General features: G+C 47.0%; 4 protein-coding genes across 4 annotated transcripts; 2 read left to right on the forward strand and 2 right to left on the reverse strand.

Annotated features, from left to right (window-relative positions):
- Window positions 1-1,036: 1,036 nt before the first annotated feature.
- Window positions 1,037-2,100, forward strand: E1B28_013405 (uncharacterized protein; the record flags this gene model as incomplete). Its single annotated transcript, XM_043158561.1, has 5 exons — window positions 1,037-1,492; window positions 1,546-1,592; window positions 1,649-1,835; window positions 1,884-1,987; window positions 2,040-2,100. 5 exons carry the CDS (start codon window positions 1,037-1,039, stop codon window positions 2,098-2,100), a joined length of 855 nt encoding a protein of 284 aa, XP_043003910.1.
- A 993-nt stretch (window positions 2,101-3,093) lies between these two features.
- E1B28_013406 (uncharacterized protein) lies at window positions 3,094-5,587 on the reverse strand (the record flags this gene model as incomplete). The annotated part of the gene is made up of 15 exons (XM_043158562.1): window positions 3,094-3,193; window positions 3,266-3,363; window positions 3,416-3,691; window positions 3,753-3,777; window positions 3,833-3,889; window positions 3,951-4,140; window positions 4,205-4,218; window positions 4,279-4,390; window positions 4,445-4,545; window positions 4,604-4,767; window positions 4,824-4,961; window positions 5,028-5,052; window positions 5,118-5,137; window positions 5,194-5,221; window positions 5,281-5,587. The coding sequence occupies 14 exons, from the start codon at window positions 5,585-5,587 to the stop codon at window positions 3,354-3,356; spliced, it is 1,467 nt and encodes a 488-aa protein (XP_043003911.1). The 3' UTR covers window positions 3,094-3,193; window positions 3,266-3,353.
- Window positions 5,588-8,779: 3,192 nt separating this feature from the next.
- E1B28_013407 (uncharacterized protein) lies at window positions 8,780-10,621 on the forward strand (the record flags this gene model as incomplete). The annotated part of the gene is made up of 16 exons (XM_043158563.1): window positions 8,780-8,854; window positions 8,907-8,916; window positions 8,972-8,991; window positions 9,052-9,084; window positions 9,145-9,246; window positions 9,308-9,341; window positions 9,398-9,430; window positions 9,484-9,545; window positions 9,616-9,670; window positions 9,732-9,839; window positions 9,903-9,998; window positions 10,055-10,081; window positions 10,138-10,178; window positions 10,231-10,259; window positions 10,313-10,358; window positions 10,426-10,621. The coding sequence occupies 16 exons, from the start codon at window positions 8,780-8,782 to the stop codon at window positions 10,588-10,590; spliced, it is 936 nt and encodes a 311-aa protein (XP_043003912.1). The 3' UTR covers window positions 10,591-10,621.
- Window positions 10,622-10,695: 74 nt separating this feature from the next.
- Window positions 10,696-14,668, reverse strand: E1B28_013408 (uncharacterized protein). Its single transcript, XM_043158564.1, has 10 exons — window positions 13,842-14,668; window positions 13,407-13,778; window positions 13,251-13,345; window positions 12,798-13,198; window positions 12,516-12,745; window positions 12,258-12,461; window positions 11,505-12,199; window positions 11,383-11,448; window positions 11,009-11,324; window positions 10,696-10,950 (listed from the first exon to the last, which is right to left on the reverse strand). The coding sequence occupies exons 1-9, from the start codon at window positions 14,581-14,583 to the stop codon at window positions 11,040-11,042; spliced, it is 3,090 nt and encodes a 1,029-aa protein (XP_043003913.1). The 5' UTR covers window positions 14,584-14,668; the 3' UTR covers window positions 10,696-10,950; window positions 11,009-11,039.
- Between the last annotated feature and the right edge of the window lie 1,513 nt (window positions 14,669-16,181).

The following is a 16,181-nucleotide window of genomic DNA, read 5'->3' on the forward strand; positions in this document are numbered from 1 at the left end:
CGCTGGCCCACATACACCATGTTGAGACGGATGCCACTGTCATAGGTTCGAACACGAACTTGGCCATGAGATGTCCAGGACCGAAACTGCCGTAAAACCAAAAAAAAAAACAAGTTCAAGTTCAACGAGTTAAAAACCAATTCCAGAAGATCCACTAACAGTTGTAGGGTACCCGAATACATCTTGTCCATTGCGATGCTGCGGCAAATGTCGGCGGAGGCCAGATTTTCTCCTGACACTCATACTTCCCATGATTATTCCTTTGGTACAGCAGACGAAAAATGATCTGCAATAGCCAAGTCCCGAATTTACAGTGACTTTATTGAGCGGACATGATGGAGGGAGAGGTGCTGGAGAATATTCAGTCACATTGCCGAAGAACCGAAGAGAAGGCGAATACCCGAGCGCGTGCCGGCTAGCGGTTGGCACGCTTCTTTAAATACACCTATATGCGTGGGTGGTATAGAGTATTTGTCTCGTATTATCGTAGGAATAAGATCATCCACCTAGTTGTCTCCTGCGCCCATGAAATTGAAATAACAATAACTTTGTTGCCGGTTTTTCATAATTATGTGCTTCACCCGAAACATCATCATTTTCTAAGATGAAAAAAATGACACCTACATGCTCTATCGAAAATAGTCTAGTAATGTATACGGTTTGAAACCGAGACCACAAGAACTGTGAGGAAGAGGCATGGATTTTCGAGACATTTCACTTGAAGAGGACGTGATAATGTGGAATTTGAAGAATGGTATACTTATGGAATGATGAGGAAAAGAGATCGATCGACTTATAAGGGCTTACATTTTTCGAGGCTGGAAAACAAAAAGTAGAATTGGAGAGCCTCAGACATCCGGTGGATATGATATTTTTAGACGGACAAAGCTGCTATCGGCGCCTATCAGAAGAGGAATCTCGAACAAACAGAACCACATAACTATTTTGATTAAGAAAACGAAGATCAACTTTTATATTCGTCCAGCTCGTTATTCCCTCCTACTGCTCGTTGAGCACGCCTAGAGATCTTCCAGCAATGGGGATGACAGCCTTCGAGTTTCCCGGCGTTCAAGCTCTGTCCCGAACCCTTACTCCCATTGCACTGACCGCTAATTTAGAGAAACTCCCTCCCCATCTTCCCACCTTGATCAACTGGTTCATCATATTCAACTTCGTCCAGCTCGTCATTTCGCCGATTATAAGCTCTCTTGTTTCTACAACATACCCCACCATTAAAAACAAACAGAAATGGCATATGCATATTATTTCTCAAGTTCACGTGCTCGCCGTCCTTCCGCTCGTTCTGAGGTGCCTTTCAGCAGAGCCTTTAGCGAACGATAAGCTGTATGGGTGGGATGATAGGTTTGGGACGCTGAATGCTATTGCAGCCGCCTATTTCCTGTGGGACACATTGAATGAGTTGATTTTGGCGGACAATCTAGGGTTCGTGCTGCACGGGTTCGCATGTTTGGTGATTTATACGTTTACTTTTGTGAGTGAGGGTTTTTCCAGAGTACGAATTCTCACTGAAATCTATTTCTTTAGTCACCGTTCTTGTGCTATTTTGCTACGAGATGTTTACTTTGGGAATCGTACGCTGTTGCACTCTAGTCTATGATGTTACATGCGTCTCATTCTTCCATACCAGGAGCACTTTTTTCCTCAATAACCACTGGTTCGTTCTCCCCGGTTCCACTCTTCTGACCCAGACTGAAGAAAAAGGGGGTAGGTTCCTGGACAAAACAAAACAAGCCGGAAGTACCCTTCAGCTTGTCAACGGGATTCTTCTGATTGCTGTGTTTTTCTGTGTGAGAATCGTTCATGGCCTGTGGACAGTAAGTGTGGACTTCTCCAATATGATAAACATCAATTGACGTTCGCAGTCCTACAACTTTTGGCGTACGATAATGGGTGCCGATCTTCCCTTCGCGTTATATATCGCCTACTGCACAGGCAACCTTTTGTTGAATGGCTTGAATTTAATGTGGTCAGTTTTTCTCCCCGTCGTGGGTCTTGACGTGTTGTTGACTGGCTGCTAGGTTCAGAAAGATGATCCGCGTGTTGCAGAGGAGGTTCAACAACCCTCAGAAAAATGAATAGACTCAATGAATCTTGACTTGACATACATAGATCCATGGCTCTTACGCGGAGTCAAACCTCCTATAATACATCTACAAAACTGTGTTTTAGAGCTTTTAATGGTAAATAACCACTATTCTCACTGCGGCAAGAGAATGAAATGATCCATTCTTCCTGTTCGTCAATCCTCATCCGACGCGCCTCGCCGATATCCTTTTTTCGGAAGCATTGATTTTCAAAAGTTCAAGCCTTCTTTCTTGTACGACTGCAAGTATCTTGGGGGGGGGTCATACTGAACGCAGAATTCCTCAAAATTGGCTCGCTCGCACTACGAGTACTGGCTGTAAATTGATCTCATCTTTTGTCGAAATTTATGCTCAAAGATGAACATCGGACTGATACTTTCCTTAGATTTTTCTTATTCGGCTTTGGTAAATCAGACAAGTACCATTGTTACTAAAACCCGACAAGGGAGGTTTGACACAATGCACATTGCCGAACAGTAGCCGATACCCGAGCCAATGCGATTCCGGCCAAATTTTGGCACTGAAATATATCACGCTTTCAATCTTCTTCACCGTCTCCGATGTGCGTAGGCGAGAAGAGTAATCTGAAAAAAAAAAAACAACGCAGCTAGCACCAGGCAGAAATTTGTGTCCTACTACCCCGGGAAATGACCTATCGGCCCAACTTTGGCCAATCGACAATGGCGCCCGCCGCCTATGCAGTATCAGTTCGTGACTCGTCATGTTGTGGGATGAAAGCATTGAATCAAAATATAGAAACCACAAAGGACTACCAAAAAGTTCGAGACAGCGGGAATGGCAGAAGGGGGAAAGCTGATTTTAGCACCCACCCGTTTTACAGAAACACTATGCCACTGATTTGCCACTGCTAGTACTTATGCATTTATAAAGCCCGTTGATTTCGGTTTTGAGCCAAGACGCATTTATACGTTATTGGCGAGGTGTGCATTCTTCCTCGCAAGCCAAGGATTCTAACTTCTATAGGAATGTTGACTTGTAATTTTCAAGTACGGAAAAACAATGAAGTTACATCGAGCGTAAAAGTGCCGTCTATCCCGCGCATGTCGTGAAGGTAGTCGCTTTTGGTTCTGTGTATATACAAAGTAATAGTTACATAGAGCGTCAAGCTGGAGTCAATAGATCCGAGGACGGAAACGTACAGTTGGTTGAATATTCGAAATCTCGAGGCACTGTTAGATTAAGACCGACGACCTGGGAATAAACCTGCAGTTGAACGGAAATGGATGGCTAAGCATGACTCGTTTCAGTAAGCATGCTATCACAGTCGAGAACTACTGTATCGCACAGACCTAATAAACCCATCCGAGTATTCAACAACCGGGTCGATTTCTTTCCCTTCATCGTCCAAATCTTTGGCCATCGTGAAACTGGCAAGGAGGTAAGTCATGGTAAGCCAGATCGAGTTCATGGCGAGATGTCGTCCAGGACAGATTCGTCTTCCGAATCCGAATGCGATAAGTTCGGGATTAGGTGGGAGACCTTTCTCGTCATCCTTTTTCATGAACCGTTCCGGGTTGAAGCTCATCGTCTCGGGTCCGTAGAGAGATTCGTCGTGGAAGACGCCCCTACGTGTGGATGGTCGATCTAACTCACTGGTGGTACGAGGCGCAATAAAATGGACTTTACCAGACATTGGGGACGATGGTTGACCCTATAGGGAGCGTTAGAGTGGACGATAACCAGTGAAAAGCTGATACGATTCTGACCTGCAGGTATGAGATATCCTTCGTACATATCATCCTCTACATTCCGGTGAGGCGAGGCTTGCGTTCGACCAAAAAAATCAGTGACGACAAGCTGTCAAATTACGGGAACTCAACTCACAATAAGGCGTAACAGGCTTCCAACGAAGAGTCTCAGAAAGGATAGCATTGATATACGGCAAGCATCCTCGGTCAGCGAAATCGGGGAGCCTGGAAGAACCAAGCACATCGTCGATTTCTTTCTGAGCTCGGGCTTGAATCTGAGGGTTCAATACCATTGCTAGGATGAAGGATAAAATGGCTGAGACAGTCTACGAGGGGGTGAAATATGTTATTCGTGCACATATCCATAACTGGAACCTGTGAGTGGCATACCGTGTCTGCGCCAGCTGAACAAGCAGGATCAAGTTTGAAAAGGTTTTTCTCGCAAAGAAGAGCGTGGTATTCACCAACAAAAGTTACGGCGGCGCAGCTCTTGATTACTTCTTCCATGACTAGATTATTGCCCTCGAATTTTTCTAGATTTCGCGTAGAGAAGCAGGGGACGGCGGTCCCTTCGCCCTGCGTTGATTGTGAAATAATTTACCAGGCATAAAGAACAGAGAAATTACAGACCATCAACCGTTTGAGTTGCGTCCATGGAATGTCGATTAGGCGCTCTACATCTCGGGCCCATACTTCAGCTTTGGCTTTGAAACCTGCACCCGGGAACCAAGCTTCAAGTCTCGGTTAGTATTTTTGAAAAGAGAGATAAAGTCATCAGGGAAAGCTCACTCGGTAGATATTTTAGTATTGGAATGTAGTCAACTAAAAACGATCCGTGAGCTCCTGCTTCCCTTAATCCTACCAATGCGTTGTCGACCAGGTTGACGTAAGGGTCGTCGTTATCCTTAATGCGATAACCGTAAACGATTTCAAGAATTATCCCTCCAGAATGCCTGGTTTTCGAAGTTAAAAGCTCCGTCATGTGCGAAGGAGAATTTAAACTACTTACACCCTGACATGGTGAAACAGGTTTTTTGGTGAAGTTGCTAGCTTCTGGACCAGCGATGCTGTTCTCTCCCTCTGAATGTTGTAGTAGTCCGGTATTGTTCGAGGCTGGAAGAACTGATGGAATGTCCTTCGATGCAATCTACGTGCATAGAGTTGAAGATTAGTGCTGTTTGAGAGAAGGGCGCAAATGGATTTGTGAATTTACCTCCACATGTTGGAATACCCCATGACTATAGGATTAAGACAGAGTGAGTATAAAATACTGATATAAGAAGGCCCGAGAGAAGATATGTACAGCCAAAGCTGAAGTCCCATCTTTGGTGTAGAATCAGCAACCCGCACGTATGTCGGGACAAGGAATCAAGACTAACCTCGCCAGGTCGCAGGCCATCACCAAATCTGGGCACAGTAAGTACCATGAGCATAATTAATAACACCGTTATTGAGATAATACACACGCGGTCTGTCGGAATAATTGTGAGACCTGTGATCTAGAAGCTCGGTGATCGCTTTGTAGGAATTCAGAACGACTGTGCGGGTGCCAAAGACATTGAAGGTGAATACATCGCCGTAGATTTTCGACCAGTTGGAGTACGTGATATAGAGTGGTTCCTTGTGTTTCGCTTGCACTTCGAGGATGTTGCCCAAAATAGGGAGGCCTTTCGGTCCAGGAGGTAGCTGTAACCCGCGACGATAACATTTTAGGAGATGACCGAGTGCAAGTGTTGAGACCGAGAATATCAACAATGACTGGATGAAAACCATTTTGCGCGTCGACACAAGAATTCAGGCGGTTCCGTCTGAGTGGAAAAGGCAAGGGAAGGAGATAACTCTCGATGAGGCAAGAACTTATGGTGCAGTAGGAGAAGCGAAAAACCCTTGGTTTTGTTCGGGCCAAGTTCGGACTTCGAGGTGACCGTGGCTTCAAGTTCATTTTCCAGAGGAAATGAAAACATGTTGGGCACCAGGTTCGACACGGGACCAGAGAGGCCACCATTGAAACTGATCGAAGGACGTTATATTGTTCTTATTCAGGTTTAGTTCAGATTTGCTGATTCGAGGTGAGTGGATTAAAACCTGGATTAAACCACTCTGACATACCCAATTGCTTTGACATAGCGTATCTTGGAAACCAGCGTCATAGTTCTTCCATGAAGGCTGCTGAACATGCGATGTAACCGGCCTTGATTTAGCCAAAGTGTAGATTAAGAGATAAACCCCATGGGTTCCTCTGTAAAGGCGATTGCCAGGATGTTGGGGCATGTGGAGTGGCGTTCATAGTTCAACCTGACGGTCGCCAGGCCTCCAAGGCCAACCACCTATCTAACATTTGCCATTAGATTGACTGCGAGAAACAATTTGCGCACAGACCTGGATAGTGGAACGTTAATATTGAATCGATCCACTCCGACCTTCCGAGATGTCAGCCTATACTGTCATCGTGAACGTGACGAGTTTAGGCTTTTGCCTCAAAAACGACAAGTTGAGTGGTTGAATCTTTTCCGGAGACGTCGGTGTCGGAAGTTATATATCATAGGCAACCTGCACGTCGCAAAAATTGACCAAACACGAATACTCATTTCGACTCGACGGGCGTCCGCGGCGTAATTTTCGACGGAATAGATAAACACACGTTTCGAAACTGGTAGGTCGATGCTGAATTTGGGTAGTGTTCAAACGTTCGAAACTGCTGCTTATTATTAGGCTTTGGTCACTCGTCCAAGACGGATTGATAGCTCACCGGCGCCACAAAACACCTGGGTCATTATCCCTGAGTCCTGTCCTGCGCTGCCGTTGGCTACTGCAGATAGAACCCTGACTCCCACTTTTGTATTCATTGCGTTGGTATGGGATGAAGTATGTGGCGCTGACGGAATACCGACACGACGCAGTGTTGCTCAGGACAGTGTCCGACACCATGTATAGCCGCCAAGTCAGTGGCGGACACAATTTGTGTCCCCTGTCAATGACTTTTCCACGATCATGGTCCTGCCTAGAGTGGGCGACGACACGTGTCGACGAGTATAATCAATCAATAATCTACAACAATCTAAAACGAAGCTAAACGATGTTCGGGTAGGCGGACCGACACCGGCCCACTGCTTTCCTGTGTCCGCTGCTTGTCGGTCATGCTGTCCGTGGGACACACATTCTGTCCACGGTCAAAGTGTCCGAGCAACACTGGGCACTGGACGATTCATATCATGGATATTTTTGCACTTCGTGGCGTATGTTCTCCGACTTGACTTGATCCCATTCATCATCTGATTGTGCCCAATGTACGCACGAGGAGGCCATCAGAACGAGGAAATGAGTGGTTTTCGGCTCTTTCTCTGGTCCGCTTCTCATGTACCTAGCCGACTCGACGTGATTTATGGAGGGACAATCGAAAATTGTGTTTGACAATGTAAGATTGGTAGATGTACGTTCTCAGATTTTCCTCATTATCTTGCTACGCACTAACGATCCTATTTTCACGACTAGAGCATCCTTTGTACGCGTTCACACTGTCTCGAAATCGGAAGTTGATCCACCGAATGCTGTCGATGAGTAGCGAGTTCCCGAAAATACATTATTTAATGACCGCAATTGTTTGACTGTTCCATGATGGTATATCCGACCAAGTACGTCGTCGTTAGAATCTGATCCTTAGCCTGAGCTTGACTCCACTCCCAACAGACTTCTGTGCCACCCCAACGACTCCCTTTAGGTGCTGTGGTCTTTTCATCATGCTCCGTTGGTGGCTAGTTTAGCCATGCAAATTGCGCTTTCGAATACTTCAATGCTCCCACTTCAAATATCCTCATAAGCCCATTAGAGACATGATCCGACAGTGGGTAATTTCGACTGCTTACCTGTATGTAGCAAACATTCCCTTCCTCGTTGATCCCTCTCGTGGCGTAATATCGAGATGGTCGTTGATGATAAATATTTCAGTACGTCCGCTCATATTTCGCAGTTGGCCGGCCTTTGCAACGTTCGGTAACACTCCACAGGCTTTTATCGTTCCATATGTTTTGACTATCATCTATAACGGCGAGGGCCTACCGTCGTCTGATCGAATCTTTGTTTTGACAGTGACAATCTGACTCGTTCCGCATCGCAAAATGGCACACCGGAGAACATAAGAGCGCCGTCGTTGATATCTTGTGGAGGGGAAGGTACGCCTTAACATCTCATTTTGCTTCGTGATACATATTAATTTTCTAATTAGCTCTGTAGTATTGTACCTTCATGCTACGCGAATACCTTTTTACCCATCCCCGGTCGGAGTAAGAATGAGATACTTTGCTTCAGCTCTTGCCATTTGTGAGTGCACAAATTGAAATTCCGAACGGATGCCTACTCGCCGACGACCTTCGGTGGACTCCGGCGAGCGTTCTCCGAGCAGTTTGAGGGGAAAATGCAAGCACAAATCGTCAATCGAGCCGCAGCCTTTCGCACTTGCAAAGTACGCTGCCCACTTCAAATTAGGAACATGGTTGTAGATCTGCCATCACTCGGCAGATGCGCCGTCAGTGAGTCTTTGCACCAGTAGAGCTTTCGTGTATGGCCAAAACTAGGGGGTTGTTACTGCCTTGCCAGCGTCCTGAAGCTCATCACGATCCGGTGGGTAGCACTCTGGTAATTATAGATGTCGCCGATGCCGCAGCCTGGAACGACTCTCAATTCTCTTTGTGTCTGATCTATTTGCAGTCCTTCCCCGGCCCATTCCAAACAACGTACGGCAACTCACCCTTTCCAAGCGTCTCCCCCAACGCCCTGCATCCCCCTCTCTCAGGGAAGGTACCCCACACCCATAATATAAATATATGCCTTAGATGATCCCATCCAATCAACATGCGGATGCCTGTGCGCATCCTGATTAGCACTGCATTCATGTCGTACACAAGGGGTATTCATTCTGCCCTCATGAACCTCCGCCCATAATCCGCCTAACCTCACCTCACCTGGCTTATGGAGGGACAGTCTTTGACGGATTTTCAATTGCAGGAACTGAAAAAGTGTGTGGAGAATGTAAGATTGGGAAATGTACGTTCCAAATTTCTCACTGTTCTTGCTACCTGCTAATAGGAACGACCAGAGTATTCTTTGTATGTGTTCACGTCGTCAAGGAATCCGATTTCACTGAAGCGTATTGTCCGTTAGTTGCCAGTTCAGTCCTATTTGTGAGTTCAAATTTCGCCTAACTTCCCAGAATACGCTATGTCACCATTCAATGATCGCAGCTGTTCGACTATCTCTTGACGCTCGCCGACGAAGTACGTCGTTCTTCGAACTTTCACCGTCTGCAACTTTTGACATCCACGTCCATTCCTAAGGTCAGATACCTGAGGCGATCCAAACGACTCTCCATAGGTACCGGAGCCTTCATTGTATCCCGCTACGGCGCACTGTTGGCGGCTATCTTAGCCATCCCAGCGGTATGTCATTCCAGCGAGCCGTTTCAAACCTCCCGTTTCAATTTCTCCAAAAACCCTCTAGGTACATGATCTGAGATTGGACAGTGTGAATACGTGTGCGACCATCTGTACCTCCTATGAGGCAACTCCACTGATTCCCTTCATCAAATAGTGGTTCGTGTTGCCCCAATTGCCGCCTCTGAATGTGCGTATCCTGTCCGCCATTTTGAATCCCTGATCCATTTTTTGTTTGGCCAGTAATTCTTGCCGCTCGAACATGGGTAATATGGGGTAGGACCCGGACAATATTATGGTCCCTCGTCATATTTTCTTTGGCAAGTTGTTGACCCTTGTCAGCCTTTGAATCTTTCCCGCTCATTTCATTTGTAGTCTGTTGTGATTCCTGCTTTGATCATCGTCGGGAAAAATGTTGCTACCAATAGGGGTGAGGTTATGACATATTTGAACAACGGGGTGGCACTCATGATCTACCTCCTCTCCGTCAGTGCGCCCGCTCATAACTCCGGAGTTGGCAGACCTGTGTAGTGCAACATTTGGCGACAACCCAGTTACTTTTGTTGTTCCATATCTCCTGACTATTATCTACGAGATTGGTGAGGACTATCTTGACTTGTCCTGTTTGCTCGACACACAATGATGGTCATCTCTTTTAATAGTCACACTCTCCTTATCATTGTTTCGCATTGCACAGTTGAGAAGGAATATACCAAAGACCATAAGATCACCGTTGTTGAGTAATCTGTGGAGAGATGGTATATGTTGCGTTTCTCTCTGTTTCGTTACCCATATTTATTGACTTGCTTGTTAGGTGTCGTGTATTTTATGTTCATGCTATGTGAATACGTTTTCTCTGACCCCGGTCGAGATAACGATTGATCTTTCTCGTTACAGTCTTATCGGTCATAAATATCAGTATTATACTTCAACCTGACGTTTGTGACCATTCTGTTACTTTCCCCCTCCTTGTCTCAACAAGTGTGTTAGGCCCCTCAATTACGTACAGGTAGTGCGAGGTAAGGCTCTCTTCCAGATTCTCGACTTGCGGCTGATCGAGAAGTTCTTTCAGCCTTCAAGCGGTACTACACAGTATAGTGGCATCTCGCATCGTACTCGTGCGTTCTTTCACGTACACCCCTTGCTTCGATCAATTTGGTTTTACTCAACCTTCCTTCCCTAAAGCACTTGGGGGGTTCGAAAAACCCTCGAGTTATCACCAGCGCTATAACTTCAGGTTACTCCGAAACTGTCACGGATATCCAGTTTAACTCGCGACGGTTCTCAATGGGTCGTACTGTGGACGGACTTCCGGTTTCAAGAAGATGGGAAGAGTACGAAGAAGGATAATGGACTTCGTGATGAAGGAACCAAATCGATAGGTGTTTGAGCATTTGCTTATTTCGTGAGCCCGCCCTGAACAAATACTCCTGCTCAAGTACCATCCGCCAGCCGAGAATCGCTGACACTGGCCATGGTAAACATCAAACGTGTCTGAACACCAACCTGTATTCACGATATGTAGATGTGGTATTGTGTGATTGAAATGTGTGCTACAAAAATGCTACAAAATGAAAGACATCGTTAGTCGTTAGAAAAGAAATGTTGCCAGAGTGTGCGATAGCTAACAACTTTGATGGCCAAATACGAACTTCAAGACTACATACACCTGGAAAAATCGCATGTTACAGATCTGGTACAAAAGATATGCTGAAATCGGGGATAGCAAGTTCAAAACGTATGCAGAGCAAAAAACAAATAAACAAACCTATCAAAACAGAAGAAAAAAACACCTGTCGTTAGAGACGGCTCTCGACGTGCAGTCTTACCCTTTGTCCATCTCTTGCGCTCCTTCCCCAGCCCATTCCGAACAATACACCCTTTCCAAATGCGGCTTCAAGGGTCTCCTCCAATGTTCGGACAAAGACAAACTCCATCTGTCTTCGAATCTCGGGAGCAACGTCCTGGTCAACGTCTTTCCTGTTCCCGTATGGAAGGATGAGCTTCCGCATTTGCGCACGGTGAGCACCAAGAACTTTTTCTTTGATGCCACCTACGGGTGTTACACGCCCTCGGAGAGTTATCTACGCATACGCCGTAAGCGATGATACAAACAAGGACCACGAAGTGAAGACCACTTACTTCTCCGGTCATGGCAATATCGGTAGGTACGCAAGCACCTGTCAATAGCGATACCAGTGCGCATGTCTTTCAAGTAACGATATAAGCCCACATCCACGTAAAACAGTTATACCAGGACTTACCATCGTAACCCCAGCGCTAGGCCCATCCTTCTTCTGCGCACCAGCGGGTAGATGCACGTGTATGTCTCCTCCAAATCCAACGCTGATTCCAGACTCCCAAGCTCGCATCTTGACCCAGCTCAACGCCAACTCAGCACTCTCCTTGATAACATCTCCTAAACTACCAGTCAACTTCAACCTTCCGCCTTCTTTTCCCTCATTCGGAACAGAGACAGCCTCAACCGGTAAAATTCCACCTTCACCTTGGCCCATTACCACAAGCCCGTAGACAACACCCTTCCTCAAGATACGAGAATCCTTGCCTTCCTCTTCCTCATCCCATCGTGCAATGCCTAGGATAGTCTCGAGGTCTGCTTCGGTCACCACAGGGTTATAAGACCGGGTGGAATGGGTGGCTTTCATAAGCGCATTGGGGTCTGAGTAATCGGACTCGGGGCCATGGTACCCTTCATCCTCATGCGTCTCCATCGCTTCAGCCCATTCGACGGCCTTGTACCTGACAATCGCACCGATATGGCGCTCTAACGTACGAACACCGGCTTCTCTGGTATACCGCATGGCCACGGTGCGGAAAGCATCTTCGGTGATGTCCACGAGTGGAGATTGTGTGGGAGGTGTCTCCATGCCGTTGGCTTTGACTTGTTTGGGAAGAAGGAACCGGTGGGCAATGTGGTTTTTCTCGTCGTACGTGTAACCTATGCGGATGAATCGTCAGCTGTGCCAACATGGAAATCGAACGAGGGTGACACCAACCGGGTAAAACGACAACCTCACATCTGTCCAATAATGGCCCTGATATGATCTCAAGGTTATTGGACGTACAGATAAACAATATCTGGCTCAGATCGACGGGGACACCGATGTAATGATCCATGAATGTCGAGTTCTGTTCTGGATCAAGCACCTCGAGTAATGCAGCAGATGGATCGCCGTGTACGCCACCACCATACCCACCACCTATCGTAGATTTCGATCAGAAACAGAAGATCAAGTAACTTGTTCCCGACATACCTCCAACTTTGTCTATCTCGTCTAGTAGACAAACAAAATCGGGTCTACCGGCTTTCCTCAGAGCCTGAACAATCAAACCCGGTCCACTAGCCACGTAAGTCCTCCGATGTCCACGGATTTCTCCTTCATCTCGAACGCCACCGAGGGAGATGCGTTGGAACGGTTTGTTCAGGGCGCGCGCGATCGACTGACCGAGTGAAGTCTTGCCTGTACCAGGAGGTCCATTGAACCTTGGAGAGGATGAGTAAGGACAGAGAGTAAGGAAACTGAAGTGAGACATACAAGAGAATAGGACCCTTTACCCCTGCCCTTCTTTTTCTCTTCGGACCCAGTGCTTGAGAGGGCGCTGGCGGGGGCATATCGGGTTTCCTGAGTACCAGCTGCATGTTCTCAGGTGTTGATTTTTTCTCTTCGGGTGCTTCGATTTTGGGAATAGACGCTGAAAGTTCCTGTTCCCTCTCTCTTGCATCTTCGGCCGCTCGAGCTAATTCGTTGAGCCTAACCACCGCTAGGTACTCAATCAGTCTCTTCTTGATCTTGTCCAAGCCATAATGGTCTTTGTCCAGCTGTTCTCGAGCAGCTGCTAGGAATCCCCGGGTGGAGATCAGTTGACCATCCGAGTTCGTAGAAGGGGACGGAGAAGGAATATATCCCGCCCAGGGCAAAGCAGTGAACCATTCAAGCTAAAATCCTTGCTTCAGTCAGAATTGCGATAGGAGGTCTTGAGTCACTTACCCAACCCCGAATAACGCTACCCTCGACACTCATTCCTCCTCCTGGTCCTCCTGATCCAGTCAGTCTGCGATATCTACGCCATTCACGTACACCGGCTGAAAATCAAGTTAGTCAGGTCATGAAACGGGGTTAGCGTGGAGGGGGAAAGTCACATACCTTTCCGCTCTTCAGAACCTGGTTCCATTGCCTCAATCTTTCTTTTGATTTCCGAGAGTTCCGCATCTTCAGCCTCAGGAGATTGGTCCAGATCAAGCTCGCTGTTCTTCTGAGATTCGATGCCACGGTTGGAATTTGCGTCGGTGGAATTTACTTGCGATTGAGGATTCTGAGATGGTTGCTGTAGATCACGAAGCTCCTTCTCGATTGCTCTCATTTGTTGACGGAGGAAAAACTCCTTCTGTTGTTTGCTGAGCGATTCGTCGACGGCATGTGCTATCCGAGAGGTGACTTCGAGTTTAGTATGAAGTTTGTTGAGAATATTGGTCGACAGATTTAATCTGGCAAGCGGAGTCGGCGACTGTAGTAAAGCTATCAAGGGGTAATAAGTTGATTTACGGCCTGTAGGCAATAGCGCAAGTGAGAATAACACACCAAATTTATCTCCCCATTCCTCGTTCTCTGCAGAGCTTCCTCCTACAGGGAGCACGCTACCGACAAGTAAGTCGGCCATCCATGCTGCTCTGTCAAGAGTTTCTTGATTCTCGTCGATCCTTCCTCGCATTTTCTCCGTATCTTCGTCTACCAACGGTGCCCGTAATTCTTCTAACATAGCTGCAACCTTGGCGTAGGCATCCCTCTTCGCCTGTTGATGCTGGCTATTCTGCATCAAGTGTCCCAAGACTTTCAATGCAGATGCCTTGAACTTGACGATACCATCCCGCAAAGCTATGACGTCTTGCTCTTGGTCGAGTGAGTGGGGTGAAGGATAGGAAACGTTCCGCATCTCTAGACGATTCTGAGGGGGCGATGACAGAGCTTTGTTGGCATCATAAGGTTCCTCGAGGTTAACTCTCGTGAGCCCGTGCACCGATGCAAGGTACATCACTGGTTTGTCCCCGTCTGCCATCTGCCGGGCTGGTCGTACGAGCCTCAATATCCTAGTGGCAGTTGCATACTTTGGCGGTGTCCTGTCATTTTCCTTCTCATTGGGTGAAACGGCAGGCACGGCAGCAACGACAGGCAGATTTTGCGTTCTCTCCAACAGAGTAAGGAGGGCTTCGCCTATATCCTGAGAGATAGGAATCGTCAACCGTGCTCCAGGCAACAGTACGAGGGGGTAGGGTAGTGGGAGAACGGGGATATTTGTTGGACGAGACACGGGTCCTTTGGCCATGGCTATCGACTTTGAGAGGGGCCAATGGACAAATGATAATGAAAAAAGGGATGGAAGAACACCACAGCTTATGTGGGGAATGGTATGAATGAATTCACGTGCTCGGAACAGTGAGCGATCCGAATCATGTGGCTACCGGCTTTGACCGGCTGAATGGTAACGTTTATCCCGCTTCCACCTCGGCCGTCAGGATGATAGCTTCTTCCGCATGATGGTTCTTACAAGCCTACGGACGTCTTGATTGGTCGATACGGATACGTTGCAGCTGCGGTGCTATGAGGTTGAGCAATCAAAATGGTAGATTCTATATGTTTCTCGATGTTCCTGGCTTGGGCTCAATATTTCAATACCGAATCGACGACCCGACACGACGAATTTCGGGAGCCACCAGTGTTCCGTAGGACTTAGTGTTTTATGTAGGCTCAAGATCCTGTCGATCATCCGTACTGATATTGTGTTTTATGGCGTGCCATGATACAACGTTAGTCCTGGCTGACTCGGAGCTCAGACTCAAACTTAGAAGTACTCGGGATTGATGCAACTATTATAAGCACGCACATTGATTGAATTTAAGCTAGGTGATCCTAAAGGAATTTAGATCCCCAGGTTCTCCCTGTGACAGTGTGAAGTTTGAGGGCAAGTTGTGTGTATAATATGCGGGAGCCTGGACTTTAAGTTTGTTCATCTTCAGTGGGGCTGAAGAAATTTACATTTACGAATCACTACCACACGAGTTTCAAAAAAATTGCGAATCGTTTCCATGGCCCCGATAAATGCAGAGGGGCAAGCGAATGGCGTAGGAGTACAGCTTCCTTGTTGTATAGGCGGATAGATTACTTATAATTATCAAGTCACCTCCAAACTTCATCCAAAGGCTCCCACAGATAGGCAATGTTCGGATCGCTGTCCACCAGCGCATGGGGTGATACGGTTTCTTTTCGCGAGACGCAATTGCTACTTAATTGTGTTCCCCGTTTTTCTCTCCGCCTTATCCAAGCATTTGACGTGGTGTCGTGGTGTGGAATGTCGAATAAACGGTCATATTCATGTTTCACGACGAGGGAAAAGACCACAAAGTGGTGCCCGGAGGTGGGATTCGAGGATTCAGCCAAGGAGGCCACCGCGCGACGAGGTTAAGGTATTTTGCGTCCTGGTGGCCGTCACCGAGAGTGTGCTGGTAAGAACTTGGTCCTTGGACAAAAGGAGTTGCGCCTCTAGTTATATCCTTCAATCTTGGGAGCGTTCTCCGGGACAAGTTGCTTTGATTGACGGAAGGCAAGAAAAGGCCAACCTTAACCAGGAGGAGGGTTCAAGGAAGTCGGATCGGCAGACTTGGTAAAAAAACTTGACATAGTTGTTACGCTTCTAGATTCTACAGAAAGGTGTCGACAGAGAACGAGGAATACTAAAGCCATCAATTCGTTGGAAATGAGACCAGGGGGTTGGAAGTTCGAACTTCAAATTGCTGGTGTTCACAAAGGTTTACCTTCTGAGCTCAATGGGTAGGTGTAGAATAATATCATTTCCGGTTACTTGATGTCGTTTGGTCAGTGGCAGTAAGAATGAAGTAGCAGTTGGCGGTGGAAGATAGAGGACCA

This window comes from Marasmius oreades, chromosome 9, assembly GCF_018924745.1.
Source record: "Marasmius oreades isolate 03SP1 chromosome 9, whole genome shotgun sequence".
Lineage (NCBI taxonomy): Eukaryota > Fungi > Basidiomycota > Agaricomycetes > Agaricales > Marasmiaceae > Marasmius > Marasmius oreades.

Bases quoted from the DNA above. Each gene is read 5' to 3' on its own strand.
- E1B28_013408 (XM_043158564.1), bottom strand. From the start codon at position 14,583: ATGGCCAAAGGACCCGTGTCTCGTCCAACAAATATCCCCGTTCTCCCA. The intron at 13,199-13,250 runs GTAAGTGACTCA...CAAGGATTTTAG, and splicing joins GTAGCGTTATTCGGGGTTGG to CTTGAATGGTTCACTGCTTT. The intron at 12,462-12,515 runs GTATGTCGGGAA...AATCTACGATAG, and splicing joins CGAGATAGACAAAGTTGGAG to GTGGTGGGTATGGTGGTGGC.